At 38.7% G+C, this 23,002-nt stretch overlaps 1 protein-coding gene across 2 annotated transcripts in view; it reads right to left on the reverse strand.

Moving 5' to 3' along the window:
* Nucleotides 1-15,928: 15,928 nt before the first annotated feature.
* PPARGC1B (PPARG coactivator 1 beta) overlaps nucleotides 15,929-23,002 on the reverse strand; it is a 150,267-nt gene continuing 143,193 nt past the window's right edge. For both annotated transcript variants that reach the window (XM_040344512.1, XM_040344511.1), the window contains exons 10-12: nucleotides 22,448-22,566; nucleotides 19,343-19,497; nucleotides 15,929-17,090 (exon numbers count right to left, since the gene is read on the reverse strand). In XM_040344512.1, the coding sequence (XP_040200446.1) occupies nucleotides 17,017-17,090; nucleotides 19,343-19,497; nucleotides 22,448-22,566 (348 nt within the window). In that variant the 3' untranslated portion in view covers nucleotides 15,929-17,016. The remainder of the gene's footprint in view (nucleotides 17,091-19,342; nucleotides 19,498-22,447; nucleotides 22,567-23,002) is intronic.

The raw sequence follows: 23,002 nt of genomic DNA on the forward strand, positions 1-23,002 counted from the left end.
TATATATATATATATATATATATACAGTGAGGAAAATAAGTATTTGAACACCCTGCTATTTTGCAAGTTCTCCCACTTGGAAATCATGGAGGGGTCTGAAATTGTTATCGTAGGTGCATGTCCACTGTGAGAGACATAATCAAAAAAAAAAATGCAGAAATCACAATGTATGATTTTTTTAACTATTTATTTGTATGATACAGCTGCAAATAAGTATTTGAACACCTGAGAAAATCAATGTTAATATTTGGTACAGTAGCCTTTGTTTGCAATTACAGAGGTCAAACGTTTCTTGTAGTTTTTAACCAGGTTTGCACACACTGGAGGAGGGATTTTGGCACACTCCTCCACACAGATCTTCTCTAGATCAGTCAGGTTTCTGGGCTGTCGCTGAGAAACACAGAGTTTGAGCTCCCTCCAAAGATTCTCTATTGGGTTTAGGTCTGGAGACTGGCTAGGCCACGCCAGAACCTTGATATGCTTCTTACAGAGCCACTCCTTGGTTATCCTGGCTGTGTGCTTCGGGTCATTGTCATGTTGGAAGACCCAGCCTCGACCCATCTTCAAAGCTCTAACTGAGGGAAGGAGGTTGTTGCCCAAAATCTCGCAATACATGGCCCCGGTCATCCTCTCCTTAATCCAGTGCAGTCGCCCTGTCCCATGTGCATAAAAACACCCCCAAAGCATGATGCTACCACCCCCATGCTTCACAGTAGGGATGGTGTTCTTGGGATGGTACTCATCATTCTTCTTCCTCCAAACACGGTTAGTGGAATTATGACCAAAAAGTTCTATTTTGGTCTCATCTGACCACATGACTTTCTCCCATGACTCCTCTGGATCATCCAAATGGTCATTGGCAAACTTAAGACGGGCCTTGACATGTGCTGGTTTAAGCAGGGGAACCTTCCGTGCCATGCATGATTTCAAACCATGACGTCTTAGTGTATTACCAACAGTAACCTTGGAAACGGTGGTCCCAGCTCTTTTCAGGTCATTGACCAGCTCCTCCCATGTAGTCCTGGGCTGATTTCTCACCTTTCTTAGGATCATTGAGACCCCACGAGGTGAGATTTTGCATGGAGCCCCAGTCCGAGGGAGATTGACAGTCATGTTTAGCTTCTTCCATTTTCTAATGATTGCTCCAACAGTGGACCTTTTTTCACCAAGCTGCTTGGCAATTTCCCCATAGCCCTTTTCAGCCTTGTGGAGGTGTACAATTTTGTCTCTAGTGTCTTTGGACAGCTCTTTGGTCTTGGCCATGTTAGTAGTTGGATTCTTACTGATTGTATGGGGTGGACAGGTGTCTTTATGCAGCTAATGACCTCAAACAGGTGCATCTAATTTAGGATAATAAATGGAGTGGAGGTGGACATTTTAAAGGCAGACTAACAGGTCTTTGAGGGTCAGAATTCTAGCTGATAGACAGGTGTTCAAATACTTATTTGCAGCTGTATCATACAAATAAATAGTTAAAAAATCATAAATTGTGATTTCTGTTTTTTTTTTTTTTTATTATGTCTCTCACAGTGGACATGCACCTACGATGACAATTTCAGACCCCTCCATGATTTCCAAGTGGGAGAACTTGCAAAATAGCAGGGTGTTCAAATACTTATTTTCCTCACTGTATATATATATATATTATATATATATATATATATATATATACAGTATATATATATATATATATACACTATGGGCCAGATTCACATAGAATTACGTTACTCCACGGCGGCGTAACGTATCCCATTTACGTTACACCGCCGCAGGTTTACAGCGTAAGTGCCTGATTCTCAAAACTCTTACCTGTAAACTTGCGGCGGTGTAACGTAAATCCGATCGGCGCAAGCCCGCCTAATTCAAATGGGGCGGGCACCATTTAAATTAGGCGCGTTCCCGCGCCAAACGTACTGCGCATGCTCCGTCAGGAAAATTACCCGATGTGCATTACGCTAAATGACGTCGCACGGACGTCATTTGTTTAGACGTTAACGTAAATGGCGTCCAGGGCCATTCACGAACGACTTACGCAAACGACGTGATTTTTTACATTTCGACGCGGGAACGAAGGCCATACTTAACATGGCTTAGAACACCTAGGGCTCAGCCCTAATTTTACGCGGCGTAACTCGACGGAAACGACGTAAAGTTAGATCGACGGGCAGCACGGACGTTCGGGAATCGCCGTAACTAGTCATTTGCATATTCTACGCCGACCGCAATGGCCTCGCCACCTAGCGGCCGGCCTAGAATTGCATCCTTAAGATCTGACAGTGTAAGTCAATTACACCTGTCGGATCTTTTGGCTATCTATGCGTAACTGATTCTATGAATCAGCCGCATAGTTAGGACGGGTGGATCACAGAGATACGACGGCGTATCAGGAGATACACCATCGTATCTCTTCTGTGAATCTGGCCCTATATTACTAAAAGTATTGGGAATCCTGCCTTTTACACACACATGAACTTTGATGGCATCTCAGTCTTTGTCCGTACGGTTCAATATTGAGTTAGCCCACCCTTTGCAGCTATAAAAGCTTCATCTCTTCTGGGACGTCCACAAGGTTTAGAAGTGTGTCTATGGGAATGTTTGACCATTCTTCCAGAAGCGAGTTTATGAGGTCAGGCACCAGAAGACTTGACTTGCAGTCTCCACTCTAATTCATCCCAAAGATGTTCTATCTGGTTGAGGTCAGGATTCGCTCATCTATGTCTTTATGGACCATGCTTTGTGCACTGGTCCAAATCATTTGGCGGGGGGGACTAAGACTGTGATGACATTAAGGTTCATGTGCGTGTGAAGGTGTCCCAATACTTTTGGTAATATAGTGTATATATATATATAGTGTGTGTGTATGTGTATATATCTACACTTTGTATATATTAGATGAAGGCGTGTTTCATTGCATTGCTAGACTGTACTTCCCAGGTAATTTATGGGTAATTGTGGTAGTGTTCTAGTATATCCTGAGAAAGGACTTAATGTACAGGAACCCAGTGAAGTCAACAGTTTAAATGAGGTTTTGAGCCTCATAAAGGAAAACAACATAATACAGGTTTGTACAGTTACTTGCGATGGTCTGTTTAAATGATAATTTTTTTAGAAAGGTAGCAATAGTAGGCTATTAGGATGTGTGACATTATTGAACTTATGCGTAAACGTAGCTTACAATATGCCAGAAAGATGTCATTGTTGGAGTCTCCTAAAAAATGTAAGCAGTCTTTTATTATCTATACATTGTTCTGATCAGATGTAATATCAGTATCAGACTGGTTCTGATCAGAACCTACAGAAAACACAAATATTTTAGACTTTAGGTTACCCTAGATTTTTTTACTTAAAAGCCCCAGATGCTTGTGGGAAAACGAATAAACACGAAGCACTTCAAATCCGCTCCTCTTGTGCTAGCTTTGAAGAGCACTTGCTATACCTCTCACCCTATACTGAGTGAAGGCTAGGTCGTATTTTAGAGAATGCGAGGGTTGGCTTATGAAAAAAGTTGCTGGCTATGAATATATCCCATTTTGAATTAAGGTCATATTTGGGCCTGGCAAATGTAATATGCCTCACTCAACATGCTAAAGATCTCTTTAAAATTAAATTGTCACAACATGAACTAAACAATCTTACGTCAATTAAAACTCCAGTTTTATAAAAAAAATAACATCTTCAACGTCTACAGATATCGCAAGGATTTTAGCGAACTTTATTGTTGATTCCATCCTATTTGCAGGAATAATGCTCCACATCTATGCCAATTTCCCTCCCGACACACTCACCTGTCTAGTGAATACAGCAAATGTACTAAAGGCAAAAAGACTGTACACTTTGCAAAGTGAAGTTGCACTCTGCAAGAGCAGTTGCTTCAGAGCTTAGTAAATGAGCAAAAGCTCTGCTGACTGCCATCATCCAATCATGTGCAAGCAAAGATGCTGTTATTTTACTCTTCCTTGCATGTGATTGGATATTCTTTGCAAAATGAAGCCTTGTTTCATTTACTAAGCTCTGGAGCAACTGTCTATTTGCCTTTACTAAATCAACCCCAAAGTGTCTCTAATAGGATTAATGAGGAAATCTTCCACATAACAACATCCAAGAAAAAGGTATTTGGTATTTTACTTAGGTTCTAGCTGTCAATTTCAATATTGTGTTCTTTCTTGGGAAATCTAACAGTCCACGACTGGAATGCACATGTACTAGGAAAGCAACAGGAACCTGTGGAGTTATTCAGTTAGTGGTTTGTATTTTTATTTTTTTTGTCTGTCTATGTTCTGCTATGGAAATTTTCCTTCACTTCATGTCTTGTAGATAGAGATTCAACAGGAATTTAAAGGGCAGCTCTCCAGGGTGAGGGAAATTCTCGTCTTACGTAATGGTCATTGGAACACTTGTCCCCATTGAAAAAAGTTACTTCATCTCTTTCTTCTCCTTTTCTTGCATCTCTTCCATGACAATTTAAAAATGTTGGTTTTCCTCCGACAATTGTCATCAGGACAAATCTTTGTGCCCTCGGGGAGATGCACCCAATCCCCGCTCCATCTAAAACTATAGGAAAAAAAAGCTTTTATATACAGCTGTGCTCATAAGTTTACATACCTTGGAAGAATTTATGATTTCTTGGCCATTTTCCAGAGAATATGAATGATAAGACAAAAACATTTCTTTCACTCATGGTTAGTGTTTGGCTGAAGCCATTTATTATCAATCAACTGTGTTTACTCTTTTTAAATCATAATGGCAACAGAAATTACCCAAATGACCCTGATCAAAAGTTTACATAACCCAGTTCTTAATACAGTGTATTGCCCCCATTAACATCAATGACATCTTGAAGTGGTATTTGTGGATGACGCTCTTTATCTTCTCAGATGGTAAAGTTGCCTATTCCTCTTGGCAAAAAGCCTCCAGTTCCTGTAAACTCTGGGGCTGTCTTGCATGAACTACACGTTTGAAATCTCCCCAAAATGGCTCAATGATATTGAGGTCAGGAGATGACCACTCCAGAACCTTCACTTTAATCTGCTGCAGCCAATGTGTTTTGGATCATTGTCATGTTGGAATGTCCAAGTACGTCCCATGCGCAGCTTTCGGGCTGATGAATTCAAATGTTCCTCTAGTATTTTTTTATAACATATTGCATTCGTCTTATATATATTTTTTTACATGCAGACCTGTGTCCCCATAGGTGATTGAGCGTGTTTGTTTTGCGGTTCTTGAATTTCCGGTCCCGGAACTTCCAGATTTGGTCAGAAATCCTAAATTCTGCATGTGTAAACCTATGAGTACAATTGTATGTATTAAGTGCTATTGCAGATTGATGAATCAAGCTATACACTAGGCCATAATTACAGGGGCAGAGGATAAAGTTTTCCTAGGCTCATGAGGAGAGAGCCCACACATAGCTGCTGCATACTCTTTATACGGGGGGGGGGGGGGGTAATTAACAAAAAACATGTTAACAAAAAACATGTGACAATCATGTGAACAGAAATAGGGAAAAAATAAGTTGCGCTATTAACAATAAATGAAATTCATTTTGAGAAAAATAAATGCATAATATGAGAAAATATTCTTAGGGTGACCCCTATAAATAAGAGCACACTGCAGGTAAACCATATACCCAAATATATTCAAACAAATGACATCAAACAGTTGAGTGAGTGAGAGTCCAAAATTAGGACAACCAAAGGGAGTCCAATAAACACAAATATATTGAAGAAAACTCCATTCAAAGTGTTGCAAACAAAAGGAGTGAGGAAAGTCATTCAAAGTTGGACTGAATCCAAATTCCACACAGTGGGGGATAGTAGTGTGAGGGTATAGATGAAATTACTGAACGCCAAAACCAACGTACTGTCTTCTCCCGTGCATAGCATAAATAATAAGGGGGACCCTTACCAGACAAGTTGGACCTCAGGAGTAAGGTCAAATGCGCGTTTGCAGATACAAACCTCTGCAAAGGTTATAAGTAAGCCTGGACCTCCAGCTGGCAGCTCTCTCACGGACTCCTCCCATCTAATACCCTCCTTGTTCGGTCTGTGAGTTTTGGTGTGCAGCCATCTCTTGGCAGGTTTGCTGTTGTGCCATATGCTTTCCATTTGGTTATGATTGATTTGATGGTGCTCCTAGGGATCATTAACCTCCCTGGCGGTATGATTCTTTCTGGTTTTAGGTGCTGAAAGCGGTACAATTATTTTGCATGAAAATTTGGCGTTTTATATTGAAGGTCTGTGATTCTTAGGAATAACTCACTTAATTTTGTCCAACAAGAGTCTAATAGACATCCCGGGTATGATAAAGTTTGAAACACAAAATCATAAATTATAATAAAATAAATAGCTAAAAATAATTATAACAAATAATAATGTAATTATAATAAAAATTTAATCAAATCAAAAACACTGAAATTTGTTTAGTTGCAGAATTGTCGCTGTCATTACTTTTAGTGTTTGATGACAAATTTCCCCACAAATCTCTATCGCTCAATTCTGCAAGTGATTTTAAATTATTATCGCTGTTTTCTAGCTGTCTAAAAGCACTTTTGACATAAAGGGACACTTTTTGGTTGCTCTGGACAATCTCCAGTTTCCAGGCAGAAAGAACAGCATTTATAATATAAAAGTGCATGCAGGACACTGGACAGACCACTAGGGACAAAGGGGGTGTGTATTTTTTTCACACAGTACTGTAATCTGTAAGATTACAGTATACTGTATGTGTACTGTGTATTTACTTTTTTGAATTTGGCGCCGATCTCTGCCCCGTGCGTCATAACGTCGCAGGGAACGGAGCTCGGCAGCACACGGGCACTGTGTGAATCGAGTGAGGAGACAGCTCGCACACACAGCGGGGAGACATCGCAGGATACAGGGACAAGGTAAGTAACTCTGCCTGCTTGGATACTGCGATGCAATCCCAAGTCTGGCTCAGGGATACCACTAATGGTATAGTATTCCCCCCCCCCCCCGAGCCAGACTCGGGAATACCGCCAGGGAGGTTAAAGATGTGGATATTTTTTTATAACCTAACCCTGACTTGTACTTCTAAGCAACATTGTACCTTACTTGTTTGGAGAGTTCCTTGGTCTTCATGGCAGTGTTTTGTTAGTGGTGCCTCTTGCTTAGGTGTTGCAGCCTCTGGGGCCTTTCAAAAAGGTGTGTATATGTAATGACAGATCATGTGACACTTAGATTGGACACAGGTGGACATCATTTCACTAATTATGTGACTTCTGAAGGTAATTGGTTGCACCAGAGCTTTTTATGGGATTCATAACAAAGGGGGTGAATACATACACACATGCAAATTATCAGTTTTTATTTCTGAAAAATAGTTTTATGTACTGTATATATTTTTCTAATTTTCACCATCTTAGACTATTGTGTTCTGATCCATCCCATATAATTCAGATTAAAAAAAAACATTGAACTAAAGGCTGTACTGTAACAAAATAGGTAAAAAGACACTGTAACTAAACCCTGGTTGTAGCACAGTGTTGTACTGTTAGCTATTATTGAAAACGGAAAGTTTTGAGTTTAAGTGGTACCCTTTAGGGTTGATTTACCAAAGGCAAATAGACTGTGCACTTTGAAAGTGCAGTTGCACTCATTTTCCCCAGAGTAAATGTGGTGAAGTTCTACTGATTTCTATCATCCAATCCATTCCTTGCACCTGATTGGGTATTCTTTACAAAATGAAGGTTCACCACAATTACCAAGCTCTTGGCAAAAATGAGTGCAACTGCACTTGCATGTTTTTTTTCTAAACCATTCAATTGTAGCTCTGGCTGTATGTTTAAGGTCTTTGTCCTGCTGGAAGGTGAACCTCTACTCCAGTCTCAAGTCTTTTGCAGACTCTTGAGCTGGTTCTCAAATTTTCCGACGGCTAAAGTTCGTGTCGAAAATTCCGATCGTCTGTATGCAACTCCAACGCACAATTCCGAATGTCTATATGCAATTCCGAAGCAAGCTCAGAATCATTGAACTTAATTTTCCTCGGCTCGTCGTGTTGTACGCCACCACGTTCTTGACGTCTAGAATGTCTGACAACATTTGTGTGACCGTGTGTATGCATCACAAGTTTGAGCCAAAATTCCGTTGGAAAAAAATCCACTGTTATCTTGTCGGAAATTCCGATTGTGTGTACACGGCATAACAGATTTTCTTCTAAGATTGCTCTGCATTTGGCTCCATCCATCTTCCCATCAACTCTGACCAGCTTACCTGTCCATGCTGAAGAAACACATCCCCACAACATAATGTTGCCACCACCACATTTCACGGTGAGGATGGTGTGTTCAGGGTGATGTGCAGTGTTAGTTTCCCGTCACACATAGCGTTTTGTTTTTAGACCAAAATGCTCCATTTTGATCTCATCTGAACACGGACTTCTTATGGCTTGCTTTCTTTAAACATTGGCTTTCTTCTTGTCACTCTTCCACAAAGGCCATATTTGTGGAGTGAACGACTTAAGCCCCATACACACTATTAGATTTTTTGCAGATTTTTGTCTTCAGATTTACCAAAACCATACATTATGTCAAACTTTAACAGTTTCAATTTGTATGCAATCAGGCAGGCCCTTGCACTACATGGTTTTGGTAAGTCTGAAGACAAAAATCTACAGAAAATCTAATAATGTGTATGGGGTCTAATAGTTGTCCTGTGGGCAGGTTCCCCTACCTGAGCTGTGGATCTCTGCAGCTCCTCCAGAGTTACCATTGACCTCTAGGCTGCTTCTCTGATTAATGCTCTCCTTGCCTGGCCTTCAGATTAGGTGGACGGCCATTTCTTGTTATGTCTGCAGTTGTGCCATACTCTTTCCATTTTCGGATTATGGATTGAACAGTGCTCTGTGAGATGTACAAAGCTTGGGATATTTTTTTATAACCAAACCCTGTTTTAAACTTCTCCACAACTTTATCCCTGACCTGCCTGGTGGGTTCCTTGGCCTTCATATTGCTGTTTGTTCATGAAGGTTCTCCAACAAACCTCGAGAGGGCTTTACAGAACAGCTGTATTTATACGGAGATCAAAACACACACACACACAGGTGCACTCCATTTACTAGATAGGGGACTTCTGAAGGTAATTGGTTCTACAAAATTTTAGTTAGGGGTATGTATCAGAGTAGAGGGCTGAATACAAATGCTCGACACACTTTTCAGATATTTATTTGTAACAAAAATTTAAAACCATTTATCATTTTCCTTCCACTTCACAATTATGTGCCACTTTGTGTTGGTCTAGAACACAAAATCCCAATAAAACACATTTACGATTTTGGTTGTAACATGACAAAATGTGGAAAATTTCAAGGTGTATGAATACTTTTTCAAGGCACTGCAAATGGACCCGCTGTCTGTTTATATCAGGCTACCTCCGATCCATCATGTTTAGGTCTTCAAAAACAGACAAGGATGCAGTCCTTTTCAGTTTTTGTTTCTGGACCTGAACAGACTTGGAGGTAGTCACACAGGGCTGCATTGAACTTCTGATTAAGTCTGTGTGAAAACCTGACAAGTGGCCCTAAACAGCTCTGCCACACAGCACAGCCCTATCTGGCAAAGCAGGAAAACAAATTTTTCTCCCAAGTAACGCCAAAAAGCTGCGTCCAACCTGTGATAGGGCGGGTAAAGGAGAAGCAGTAGACTGATGAACTTACATCTCAGTCATTCTTCTCTATTCATATTGATATGCTCCTTGTTAGCACATGAGCACTGTGGCACAACTGACTGGCTCCTTTGCTGCAGTCTGAGCTGCTGTCTTTTATTTTCTGCCTAGAGTTCAACTTTAAATTCATTGCCTTATGACAGATCTTCTTGAAAATCCTCCTCTTGAACAGGAGATTAATGTGAAAGCCCAACTCCAACCAGGACCGTTTGTATAGTTACAATAGATTTTCCCTATTTTCCAATCATGAGACAGAAAGTTAAGGCTAATTGCTGCATAAGGAAAAATAAACGACCTGAAGTCATGGGTACCAATAAAAATTTGCATCCATTTGTAAAAAGGAATAAGGTAGATCCACAAGTCAAGAATTTTAATTGTTAGGTTTTTACCATCCATGGTATAGTTTTATTCATAGGCTTAACACATTTGCTATTTACAGTACATGAACGTAGAGATTCTACAGTTTATTCCGTAATGTAAACAAGAAATTCCTTATCCAGAGGAATAGAATTTGAATAAAAGAAGCCAGTCCAGAAAGTATTTACACAGTTTAAAATATAATTTTACTCACTGGATAATACACTGAGCGATTTTGGTTAAATTATCTACGAAACTATACGATCTGAATGTAAAAATACAATAAAACATCCTCTTTCTTTATAAGGTAGACAGTTAAATCACACAAAAAAAAGTCAAGAAAATGTATGTAATTTGAGGGTAAAATGTATGGTACATAAATAAAAGGTATAACAGAATTCAATTTAAAAGTGAAATATATATATATATAACAAAAAGAAAAACCTCTACCGTTAATAAAACAAAAAACACATGAATCATTCATTTTAACCATTAATTCAAGAATTAGCAGTATTCATACAAAAAAATAGATTTATTATGTAATCATAAATAAACTGATGTGGTATGGTGAAAATCCATACACAATCCTAATGAAAAATATTAAATCATACAAAACATTTTTATTACCCATATTCACGCTAGATTGATAATAATGCCCCATGCTCTGTGATCTCGAGTATTACATTCTATCATTCTGCAAAGTTTATAGAATCGCTGTCTTTTTTTTATTTCTTTAAGAATCACTGTCTTGATAGAAACCCCCAAAAGCCCACGGGTCATTCCGAATTGTAGACTTATGAATAAAGTGGTTGAAAGTTTGTGTTGTCCATAGAAACCAGGTTTTCCATCCTGCACCAGAAATACATGAGCCACACTATGGGTATAAAAGACCTTGCCTCCAAAAACTTTTTACACATAAGGCCCACTATGTTCAATCTGGCCCAAGGTGGAAGTACAATGGAGGGGAAGGTAAGGTGTCGGTGACTTGCCAACCAAACAGGTTCCATCAGTGATGCAGGTTAGAAAATAGCTGAAGGGTGCTTGATTACAGAAGGCAACATAAACTTCTTTAATTTCCTTAAAGTATAATTAAAGGCATTTTATTTAGATTGGATATAGTGAGAGGTTAGGACCATAGTCAGATTTGTATTTACCGTCTGTGTCCTCATTCATTTATTCTCTCCAATTGTCCTGACCACCAATCTCACCCGAAATGAAAGTGAGTGTGAATTCTAAATTATGAGTTGCCATAAAAAAAACTGAAATATAATGGAAATTTTTCAATAGGGACATTTGTTCCTATGACAACTGGAAAAAAGGGAATATACCCCACATTGGAAAGATCCTCTCACTTTCTGTTGAGGCTACAGGACAAGAATTGAAGGGAAATCTGCTTAATGAGGGAAACTGACAGCAATTTTAATTTCCTCTACGCCAGGGATCTCCAAACTATGGCCCTCCAGTTGTTCAGTAACTACAATTCCCATCATGCCAAGTTATGTCTGTGAATGTCAGGCCCCGTACACACGACCAGTTTCCTCGGCAGAATTCAGCTTCCGACCGAGTTTCTGGCTGAATTCTGCCGAGGAAACTGGTCGTGTGTACACTTTCGGCCGAGGAAGCCGACGAGGACCTCGGCGAGGAAATAGAGAACATGTTCTCTATTTCCTCGTTGTTCTATGGGAGCTCTCGTCCCGCCAAGCTCCTCGGCGGCTTCAGGGCTGAACTGGCCGAGGAACTCGATGTGTTTGGCACGTCGAGTTCCTCGGCCGTGTGTACGAGTCCTCAGAGTTTTACAATGCTTCATGGGATGTATAGTTCTGAAACAGCTGGAGGGCCGTAGTTTGAAGATCCCTGCTCTACGATATTAAAAAAAAAAAAAGTTTGGGCTTTAGAGATTTCAATAAATTTGGGCATTTTAGGGGAAGTCCAACTAGGGAGACTACTGGACAGTGACACTATACTATTGGATAGCAACAAGGGGGTAAGTTAGAAAATTGGACGGGTAGACTTCTCATACTATTGCTTAATGGTGCTAAGAATGGGCAATGTTAAAAGAAAACACAAAAGTGTAATTACACAGGGCAAAACACCACTAGAAATAAAAAGGAAAATTATGTACATGTAGAGTGTAATATGAAATTAGAAAACTGTACAAATGATTAGCGTTTTCACTTGTATAAAAATAACACAAGGAAATCAAAGAGAAAACATTAAAAGCAACAGACAAGAATGAAATTTAAACAGCCCTAGGCGAATTGCTGATAGGAAGTGGGAAAAGAAAGATCGATTACAACGAAGTATATAAAAAAAATGAACAGACTGCACACTTAGGGGAATGGTGATTTTTGCTGACCTGTCACATTTTAACAGGAGAGTTACTGGCTTATTGAAACAGATTAATGCAATTCACATGACTAATATGTGACATGGACAGACAATTTGGCCATATTCAGTGGCCATATTGCTTTATTTCTTATTATCCAGTGGAAAGGACTTTAGTAAGAAGGATCCGAAGGTATATCAGTAGATACTCAATATAGGGCATTAAGCATTAGAAAATATTTTTTTTAGTGGCTAAAACTTGCATTCAAAGAACATTTAAAAAAATAATAATCCAATTTTTACCCTATAGAATTCTTAATACTTCCATTTCCCCATACATATGTTCAAGGCGCATTTACTTTTAATATAGAATATTTTAACATTGATGTATCTGCATACACTAATTGTGGGGTAAAACAGGAAAAAATAAAAAATACATGTGATTACACAGAACTAACTACAGAAATTTAGGTCTCTGTACTTATTAGCCAGAATACTGATATAGAATATAAAAAGCATGTGTGCCTGACTAATTTCAATTAAGGACTCCACCCAAAACTAAAACATTAGGGTGATTTATTATAACTTATTTGTATGTAAATTACTCAAGAAGTCTCTTGGTGAAGCTCTCTGATATTTTAGGGTCATTTTTCCAGATGAATGACCTACCTCTTATATTTTCCTACTTATTGATGGAAATTTTCCAGTAAAGTCAGTTTTTTCTGAGAGATTCTTCTTAAAGAAATGAAAGAAGATGATTTACACTGGTGCTTTTCACATTGTGGCTTCCGAGTTGAAGGCAATATGGTGGATCGAGGCTATCTCTATAAACAGGACATAAACAGGACAGGCTCAACCACAGTCTACAAGTAGCAACCCAACGTGTGCCCAAACTCAACAGTTGTCTTCAAGTAGCGACCCCTACTAGAGCCTCACCAAATACAATTGTAAATGTATGCCTTTTCAAAAAAAAAAAAAGTGGTTCCTGGCAAGCGCTACAACCACAGCCTTGAATAACGTGGGTGTTATGCCGAACTAGGTTTTGTCATATTACATTAACGCTGAAATTTGGGCTAAACGAATATTGTCTAAATACAAAAAGGCTTGTTTATTTTTATTTGAATCTTGGTCTTTTGTGTATTTTTTCCATATCCATGCAGTAGCCCAGCATTAAACAACTCCTGCACCTTGCTACTTTGTGCAGGAGTTTCATGCAATAAAGACCAGTCATTGAGGCTCTCCACCCTTGTGCAGGGGGACTGATCTTGTATCTGCCCCATGTAGGTTTCCGCGGGCACTTTATTGTGGGAGCGCCTGCTGTGTCTATCCCCCAGCTCTGCTCTCTGCGGCACTAAGATGATGTCATCAATTCGTTAATCAGATTATTATTGGGCTTTGCAAAGGCATTTGGTGCACACAAAGTGGATTTATATCATTTGTGATTATTGAGGAACATATCTGATAAAAGATTAATTTTCTTGAGTCCTGCTATATTCTCATAGATGTTATTGTATGATTAATGGCACTGGCTAAATAATCACATAAAGTTATAGTTGTTTACTCTATCCTATAGATTGTCTAATACAACAATCCATAACACCTTTCTTTTGCATAAGTTAACAAATTATTGAATAAGCATTATATAAATTAATGTTGTAGTACTTTACTCCCTTCAAACCAGCAATAACCTGCGTATTGTTATACTGAAAAATATGATAAACCCAAAGACCAAATTACAGATTCAATAATGTCATAAAAAGACACCGTATGATTCCATAGTAAGAGTTTACACTAAAACATGATTGCCACTGTTAAAGTTTTAATACAGGCCACGATCTATCTTGAAATACATTCATAGGTGTTAAGTGCGTTACCACTGAAAAAACATTAAAATAAAAAGGATCAAACGTGGCTTACGGATGAACATACTCAAGATGAGCCTGCTTTGTAACTACCTGTGCAAGTATGTAAGCATTGCATAAGTGCTGAACAACAAGCTTGCTAAACAATAGTCTAAAGGCCTCATGGAAACAAATACAGTTCTTCAATCCACTGAATATTTACACCAAGCTTAAAGACTTGGTCATAACAGCATCTACTATCAGGTCTTCTATGTGAAAGGAAATCTGGTCACCAAAAGGAAGCACTAATGACCTTTACAAGCAGGCGACAAAAAAGCCATAGGCAGGCAAAACAAAACAAAGGAAACCCGTCTGCCACAGAAAAACTGTTTAAAAAATATATTGATCATTGATCTGTATACAATTTGAACCCCAAGGCATCATGGGCTTTAGGTAAACTGTATGCTTTGAGTCAGGTGACCAATACTCCATATTGTTCTCAAAACTATCAGCACAACACAGGACATTACTAATTACCCTAAGGGCATCATATATTATATACTTATATATATAGCTATATATCTTTTTGTTATTTTTTTTTTCTACAGTAAACTCTATAGCAATCACATGTAAACATAATTTTATGGAAATACTATGACAGAAAGGCAGATCTACAATAAGGTGTTTGCCAAAGAGGTATGTTTAATCCTACCCTGGGTTGTGGGAGCTGCTGGAAACTTTGGCAAAATATAAAAAAATAAGACCGGAAGAAGTCCTTCAGCCGGTAACTATTTGAAGTAGTAAGGCTACGTCTCCTAACCTACACAAAATGGCTTAATCCTACATTCTAAACTACCCTGGTAAACATATATTAAGCAGCTTCAGCAGTCCCTGTTCCCAAAACATAAATAAGAATATTCACAACATTGGTGTTATTGGACATAATGGCTTTTACACAAAGATAAGTTATTTCCCTTAGAAATAAAAGGCCTTTTATCATTATCACCAATCGGATTGAGACCTACACTAGAAACGCATGGTTTAACTAGGCAGGCAAAGCAACAGGTTAACTTTAATGCCCCCCCTCCCCAACAACATGTTTGCTTTACTTCTGCTCCCCCACCTTGCCATTGAGCTACCAGAAGCGAGAAAAGGAAATCCTGTGTATCAGAGTTGCTGTAGTCCAAACTATAGGGGCAATCACCAATCACTGGCACTGTCACATGAGAGAGAGAAGAGCAAGTCACATGCTCCTCCATGCCATAAAGAACCCAATATGTCCAATGTTGCTACTACCTGAATGGCTAGGTGGGGGTACAAAGGAAGTGCAAGCATGTACTGCTTGTGAGGGGCAATAATGAGGTCTTGTCCTTTGTAGACAAAGCACATGTTTGCTTTTATAGATAAAAAATGGATGTCCAAATCAGACTGGAGGCTAACATAAGACTAAATGCCTCTGTCACAACATGGCGACCATTATTCCAGGCGTGTATTGCTGTCACATAGCAAGATTGTGAATTCACTGCATACAATAAGGTGATAAGGAGACAGATCTCCTTAATAATCTTTGGAAATAAACACATATTATCAATGATAACAGATACAGTTTGTTTGACTAAATGAGGTTTTGGACACAAACATTTCTCACAGGGCACCCCATTATATATTGCTGGATCAGAACCAAAGAATAAGCTTTTGAAAGAAACTGTGTGCCTACCAATCAATCCATTTATCCCTCTCATTCTCTTATTTAGAAGAAGCTGACTGTTTGACATTGGCATTGAAGTATTTTTTTTGCTCAGGCATGTATAGAAAACATGTTTAAACTGTTCTCGGATGCTGAGAGGAAAAAGTGGACATATCAAAAATATTCACATTACAAGATGGAATTATGGGTTACCTACTGCACTAAAATTGTACTGTACTTGCAAACAAAACAACATTTTTTTTAAGAAAAATGAAGGAATGTGGTATTTACACTGATAGATTCATTACTGTAACTGTAAAGTAAGTACTGTGCAAGTTCCAAATTGCTTTTAAAGCACATATGAATACAGCTCCCTCAGAGGCTTAAAAAAGGCAGGAAAGTATTAAAGTACCAGTGTGGTATTTCCACAATGTGCGTGCGATCCAGTGGCCTTGAAAAACAAAATTTCTACTCTAACAATGTGCTATTTATACATACACCACTAAATATATATATATATATATTGAACATGAACATCTTTCGCTGAAATATTATGTATTTTGTTGTCAATGCCATGCATTCTTCCAGACCAGCCTTTAGTGTCCTGAATTTGGATAATGAATAATAAAACTTAAGGATTAATTCTGATCTTTTGCAAACACCTCACTAGAGTGCATAGTTCAAGATGAAGCAAACAACAATCTGAAATACAGTACATATAAAACATAAATACATCATTATTTTTTAAGAATATACTCCTTTGTTTCCCCCAATTAAAATTAGTTTTGTAATTCAGACTATTCACAAAAGACATTTTTTGTTTTTTGGGTTTTGTTTTTACGCACTACAGACAAAATGTTATGGAGAACATAGCTGCAACCACGAGGGGAAAGGGGGAGGACAGGAGGTTTACAGACATACCTGGAAAAGCAACAATTCTAAAATGTGGCAGTGAGACAGCAACACCATGGGATAAAATCACATACAGAAGCAGCTTTGTTCAATGTAAACATCAATTTAAAGTATCAAGTCTTTTGTTTCTCTATTCCATTTTTTTTGTTTCAAAAAACGTAAACATCTTGGAAGTGCCTTGTCTGAGGTATTGAGGAACTCCTCCATTATAAGGCTGTCATCGACGTAAGTTGTCAAAATCCATGGGCTCATACTTCTTCCTCATTGATGAGGGCTCTTCAACATTTGAATCTAATGATGGGATGACAACCAGTCAGTGTAAATCAACAACAAATTATTAAGTATAATGCAACCCATTAGAGCCCCCCACAGGGTAGAACATGACTGGTTGTCCAGAGGCTACTTCTCCTAATCCCTGAGAGTCCCTAGACACCCGCTTCTTTTGTAGATAGTGTTGACATATTATCCCTTTAAACCTGAACACATGTGAATTACACAGGTTCTGAGGCTGATTAAGGTGGTAAATAAACTCACTTGGTGCCCTATCTGCAATAAATAAGCCTCAGAACTTGTGTAATTCCTATGTGTTCAGTTTTAAAGGGATGAGGTGGCAACCCTATCTGTAGATCAGGGATATGCAATTGGCGGACCTACAGCTGTTGCAGAACTACAAATCCCATGAGGCATAGCAAGGCTCTGACAGCCACGAGCATGACACCCAGAGGCAGAGGCATGATGGGATTTGTAGTTTTGCAACATCTGGAGGTCCGCTAATTGCATATCCCTGCTGTAGATGATCCCTTGCTGTGCATGACCACTCCCTTCTCCAACAAGTCTGTGCTGATTATCAGGGAGGGTGAAACCAATGTTGGTCCAAGAAAGAAAAAAAAAAGAAGAATAAGCACTGCCTGCATTCCCCTGGCACCCGTGACAAACACAGACAGAACCCAACTTGAGAAAGGCTGATTTAGAAAATCAATCATATAAAAAAATTCTAACGCTTTATCAAAAAATGGCACAACCATCGATGCAGTGCAGTTATGACCAAGGCTATATGGGTTAGGTCACCAGCTACCACATATGTCTGACTACTTCTAGTTGTTATTAGGAATAGCACTAAGACATTAATACATACACAACCCCCAAACTTGGGACCCTGTGCAGAATCTACAGAAAAACAGAATGCAAGGATTTGCGAATCTCATAAACCCATGTTTTAGTCACAATAGAAAATAGAAAACATAGCAAATGTTTAAACTGAGAAAATGTGCCATTTTAAGAAAATGTAATGAGCTAATTTTGAAAATTGATGACAGCAACATGTCTCAAAAAAGTTGGATTAGAGACATGTTTACCACAGTGTAGTATCCCCTATTTGACTCTGTAAATGTTTGGGAACTGAGAGGAATGTTTAGGATTCTTGGCTGATATAGAATTCTACCTGCTCAACAGTCCTGGGACTTTTGTCGTATTTTTCATTTCAAGATGGTCCAAATATTTTAAATTGGTAAACGGTTTGGACTAAAGGCCAGTTAAGCATCCAGACTCTTCTACTATGAAGCCAAGCCATGAAAGCCTTTTTGCTCAGTTTAACCACCCTGGTGTGATTATGTCAGATTTTTGTGTCTCAAAGCGGTACATTGTTTTGCATAGAAATTTGACGTTTTATATTTTAGGCCTGTAATTTTTAGGAATAACACACTTAAATCTGTCCAAACAAACGTCTAGTAGACATCCTGGGTGTGAAAAAGTTTTAAACACTAAATTTATAAATTTTAATATCATAAATAACTATAAAAAATTATAAAAAAGAATATTATAATAATAATAAAATTAATTTCCCCACAAATCACTATTGCTCAATTCTGCAAGTGATTCTAATTTACCATCGCTGCCTTCTAGCTGGTCTCAAACCACTTTTGACATAAAGGGACACTTTTTGGTTGCCATGGGCAATCTCAAGTTTCCAGGCAGAAAGAACAGTATATATAATATAAAAGTGCAGGCAGGGCACGGGACAAAGTATTAGGGACAAAAGAGGATGTGAAATGATTTGATACAATAATGTAATCTGTAAGATACAGTGTACTGTATGCGTTATGAATTTTGTACTTTTTGAATTTGCCACCGGGCTCCGCCCCCATGCGCCGATACGCTCACAGGGAACGGAGCCAGAAAACAGAGCATCGGGCAGAGGACGGAGACATTGCAGGATCCTGGGGACAAGGCAAGTACACTGCACCAGAATCCTGAGATGCAATCCCAAGTGTGGCTCGGGGGTTACCGCTAATAGTGCTGAAAGATAACCTTGAGCCACACTCAGGAATATTGCCAGGGAAATTAAACATTTGATATGCTTTCTATTATGAATATAATATGGGGTTAAGGAAACTTGCAAATCATTTCATATATATACAAACACACACATACATATATATATATATATATATATATATATATATATATATATATATACATACATACACACACACACTATAAAGGCATGGACGAACCAATAAACAATTTCTGGTCATGATTCTTACCTAGATGCCGATATTTGGTCCAAAAAACATGCCTAGAACCTCCGTAGCTCATGCGAAATGACGGTTCATTCTTTTTTCTAAGAGCTGGGCCCTTCTTTAGTGACATTGCAGCATGCTCTGACCTCCGGTAAGTGATAAATCCATACTTCTCTCCTCTGAAAGGGAAACAGTTTAACTTATTTCCATAAGGCTGGCTTCATAAATGTGCAATTATACTTTTGGACCAAATAAAACTGTGTACTTTTTAAAATTACGCTTTGCCAATGGATAAAGAATTTCCAAGTCCTATGGGTTTATGAAGGGGGAAGTAGTAATCTATATTTAAAGGCAAAGTTCACCTTTAAATCTACAGACCCTTACCTTATTGTCCTCCATCCATAAGTCAAAATGTATCTATTGCTTGTCTTACATCCTTACAGACTGTGGGTCATGACATAGGAAGGAGTTGACCAGCTGACCTCATTAGCACACAAGATGATTTAAAAAAAGAGCCTCTTAATACAAACAATAAAGTAATAGTGGTACCATCATCCTAAAAGTCAGTTAGAATAGAGCTAGGGCTAAAGGGACCCCAAAGGCCCAAAATACTGTAGAAAAAGAGGGGGCAGGATGACTATATCGGTACTGGATAGAGAAAAAATAAATTTGCAGGGTAGTAGAGATAAAAGATATATATCAATTTATGAACATGGTATCAAAAAAGGCAAACAGTCATAAAATACATCAAAGCAATAACATAAAACAGTGAACACATTGCGGGACCAACTATACAGGTCACCGAGCTAGAATAGACCCTCCCCTCCCTTTCCTCTCTTTCTTCTATCACGTTATCATGGTCTCTCACCTACCTCACATTAGCATTGTGTTATTCACTATCACCACTGTGGCACGCCCTTTCACAATCACCCTGTAAATTGGAGTTTAGTCTCAACTTATGGTATACCTATATACAGTTACAACAGGTCCACCTCCGCAGGTGTTCCCCTATAGGTAAGCCACACAGTGCTTGTTCCCCTAATTATTGTCTTTCTATATATTGTTGATACTTCAATACCTGTTTGCTGACACCTGATTGGCTTATACATGTTTATCCATATGTTTATAGCCCTTGATGCTAACAATTATGTATCATTTTTAGAATTCTCCTGACGAAGCAACTCTGTTGCGAAACTAGTTGAGATCCCGCCTTGTGTGACCTCCTCTCTTCACCGCGATCCTTGTTGAGGGTCTATTCCAGCTCGATGACCTGTATGGTTGGTCCCGCAATGTGTTCACTGTTTTATATTATTGCTTTGATGTATTTTATGACTATGTTTGTCTTTTTTGATACCATGTTAATAAATTGATATATATCTTTTATCTCTACTACCCTGCAAATTTATTTTTTCTCTATCCAGTATCGCTATAGTCCTCCTGCCCCCTCTTTTTCTACTGTCTTTTGGGTCTTTGGGGTCCCTTTAGCCCTAGCTCTATTCTAACTCATTAGCACACACCCTGCATCATTCACCCTCCCATTCCCAGCTGCATGTTTTGTTTAAATGAAATGCAAACAATCAATGATCACCCCCCCTCTCACTAAATACACAATATACAATCAGATTGCATGGTGTATGGCCATGTTCATACAAATTCTCCAAAATGGCCCACCTCGCAAAAAATAAATAAAAAATGCAAGTTTCCACTATGCAGAGATGTGAACGGGGCTAGACAGTTGAGTTTTTGGCCACTCCATTCTATGTACTTGTATAAAGATGGCCATACACTATGCAATCTGATTGTGTTTTCATTAAATAAATGTGCACCTGGGAATGGGAGGGTGGATGATGCAGGGTGTGTGCTAATGAGGTCAGCTGGTCAACTCCTTCCTGTGTCATGACCTACAGTCTGTAAGGACGTAAGACAGAAGCAATAGATACGTTTGGAATCATGGATGGAGGACAGTAAGGTACGTGTCTGTAGATATAATGTAAAGCTTTGATATTTTTACAAAAAAAGTACATATATATATATATATATATATATATATATATATATATATATATATTAGTGCTGTCAAACGAGTAAAATTTTTAATCGCGATTAATCACATTAATTTCATAGTTAACTCACGATTAATCTATCTAATTTATGATGAATTTCCCCACAAATATCGCACAATTCTGCAAGTGATTATAATTTATGATCGCTGTTTTCTAGCTGATCTAAAACCATTTTTGACATAAAGGGACACTTTTGGACAATCTACAGTTTTCAGGCAGAAAGAATAGTTTTTATTTTATAAAAGTACATGTAGGACACTGGGCAGACCACTAGGGACAAGGGGGGTGTGTATTTTTTACATACAGTATACTGTAATCTATAAGATGACAGTATACTGTGTGTATTGTGTTTGTTTACTTTTTTGAATTTGGCGCCGTTCTCCGTCCCTGTGCGTCGTAACGTCGCAGCGAACGGAGATCGGCGGCACACAGACACTGTGAATCGAGCGAGAAGGACCCGCTCGATCACACAGCGGGGTGGCATCGCCGATCACACAGCGGGGTGGCATCGCTGGATCCAGGGACAAGGTGAGTAACTTGCCTGTAAATCCAGCGAGAAGGTAAGTCGCGCCGCTGCACACTCTGCACGTCCACCCCGAGGGCTCCCGCGTTAATCGCGCGATAAAAATATTGACGTTAATATCGCGTTTAACGCACAGCCCTAATATATATATATATATATATATATATATATTTATTTATTGGTGCATATGGGAGCTGGAATTTAGAAAAAAAGGTAGCCATTAAAGTCAAACTCCAGGCAAACAGCCAAACATACTGTATTGTGACAAACATTTGTATATGTTTTTAGTTTTTACATGCAAATGATAAGTAGGACACATGTCTGCTAGTCACTAGACTTACACTGTAATTTCCTAAATCTTCTATAGTTACCCAGGGACATAAGATAGTTAAGAAGTGGGCATCCGTTTCTAACTTGTACAATACCAATAATACCCATAATTCCTTAAACTGTGTTTCAACAGCGCTCTGGTGCCAATGTGCAATTTGGATTTTATGCATTTTCAGTTCTATCAAATAAAAGAGGAAAAAGATGGTTAGTTACCTGCTTTTGTTGAGGACCTGACATTCAAGGATCTCACCAAACACTTCAAATCTTTTCTTCAGCTCATGAGCATTAATGCTGTTTGAGAGGTTTCTGATGACAATTACCCATCCATCATCCTGCAAAGACAACACAGGACTTGACACTATATGACAAGGTTTTCAGAAAAAAAATCCCTTCTTAAGGTGACATTAAACCCACATCATAAAAAACTATGAATAAATTGTGTATTTTCTGTATTCTGCAAAAACCTGCTTGATCCTGCTGTTCTCTCTCTCTCTCTCCCTTCTGTCCATGTCGTTAATTCAGCTAGGGATTTTGCAAAGCAGTGTTGACAACTCTGTACATACTCAGTTTTCAGTGAGTTTCTATGCTGAGCATATACTCCATATCACATCTGAGCAGCCCATGTGACTATAAAGTCACACATGTGGGCGTATACACAGTGGTAATTGACAGCCCACTTCCTCCCTCCTCCTCCATTCTCACTAACCAGCTAAACACAATAGGGGCGGGATATTACATGTAGATTGATTCCGGCTTCACCTCCCTCTT

Source organism: Rana temporaria, chromosome 3, assembly GCF_905171775.1.
Source record: "Rana temporaria chromosome 3, aRanTem1.1, whole genome shotgun sequence".
NCBI classification, from domain to species: domain Eukaryota; kingdom Metazoa; phylum Chordata; class Amphibia; order Anura; family Ranidae; genus Rana; species Rana temporaria.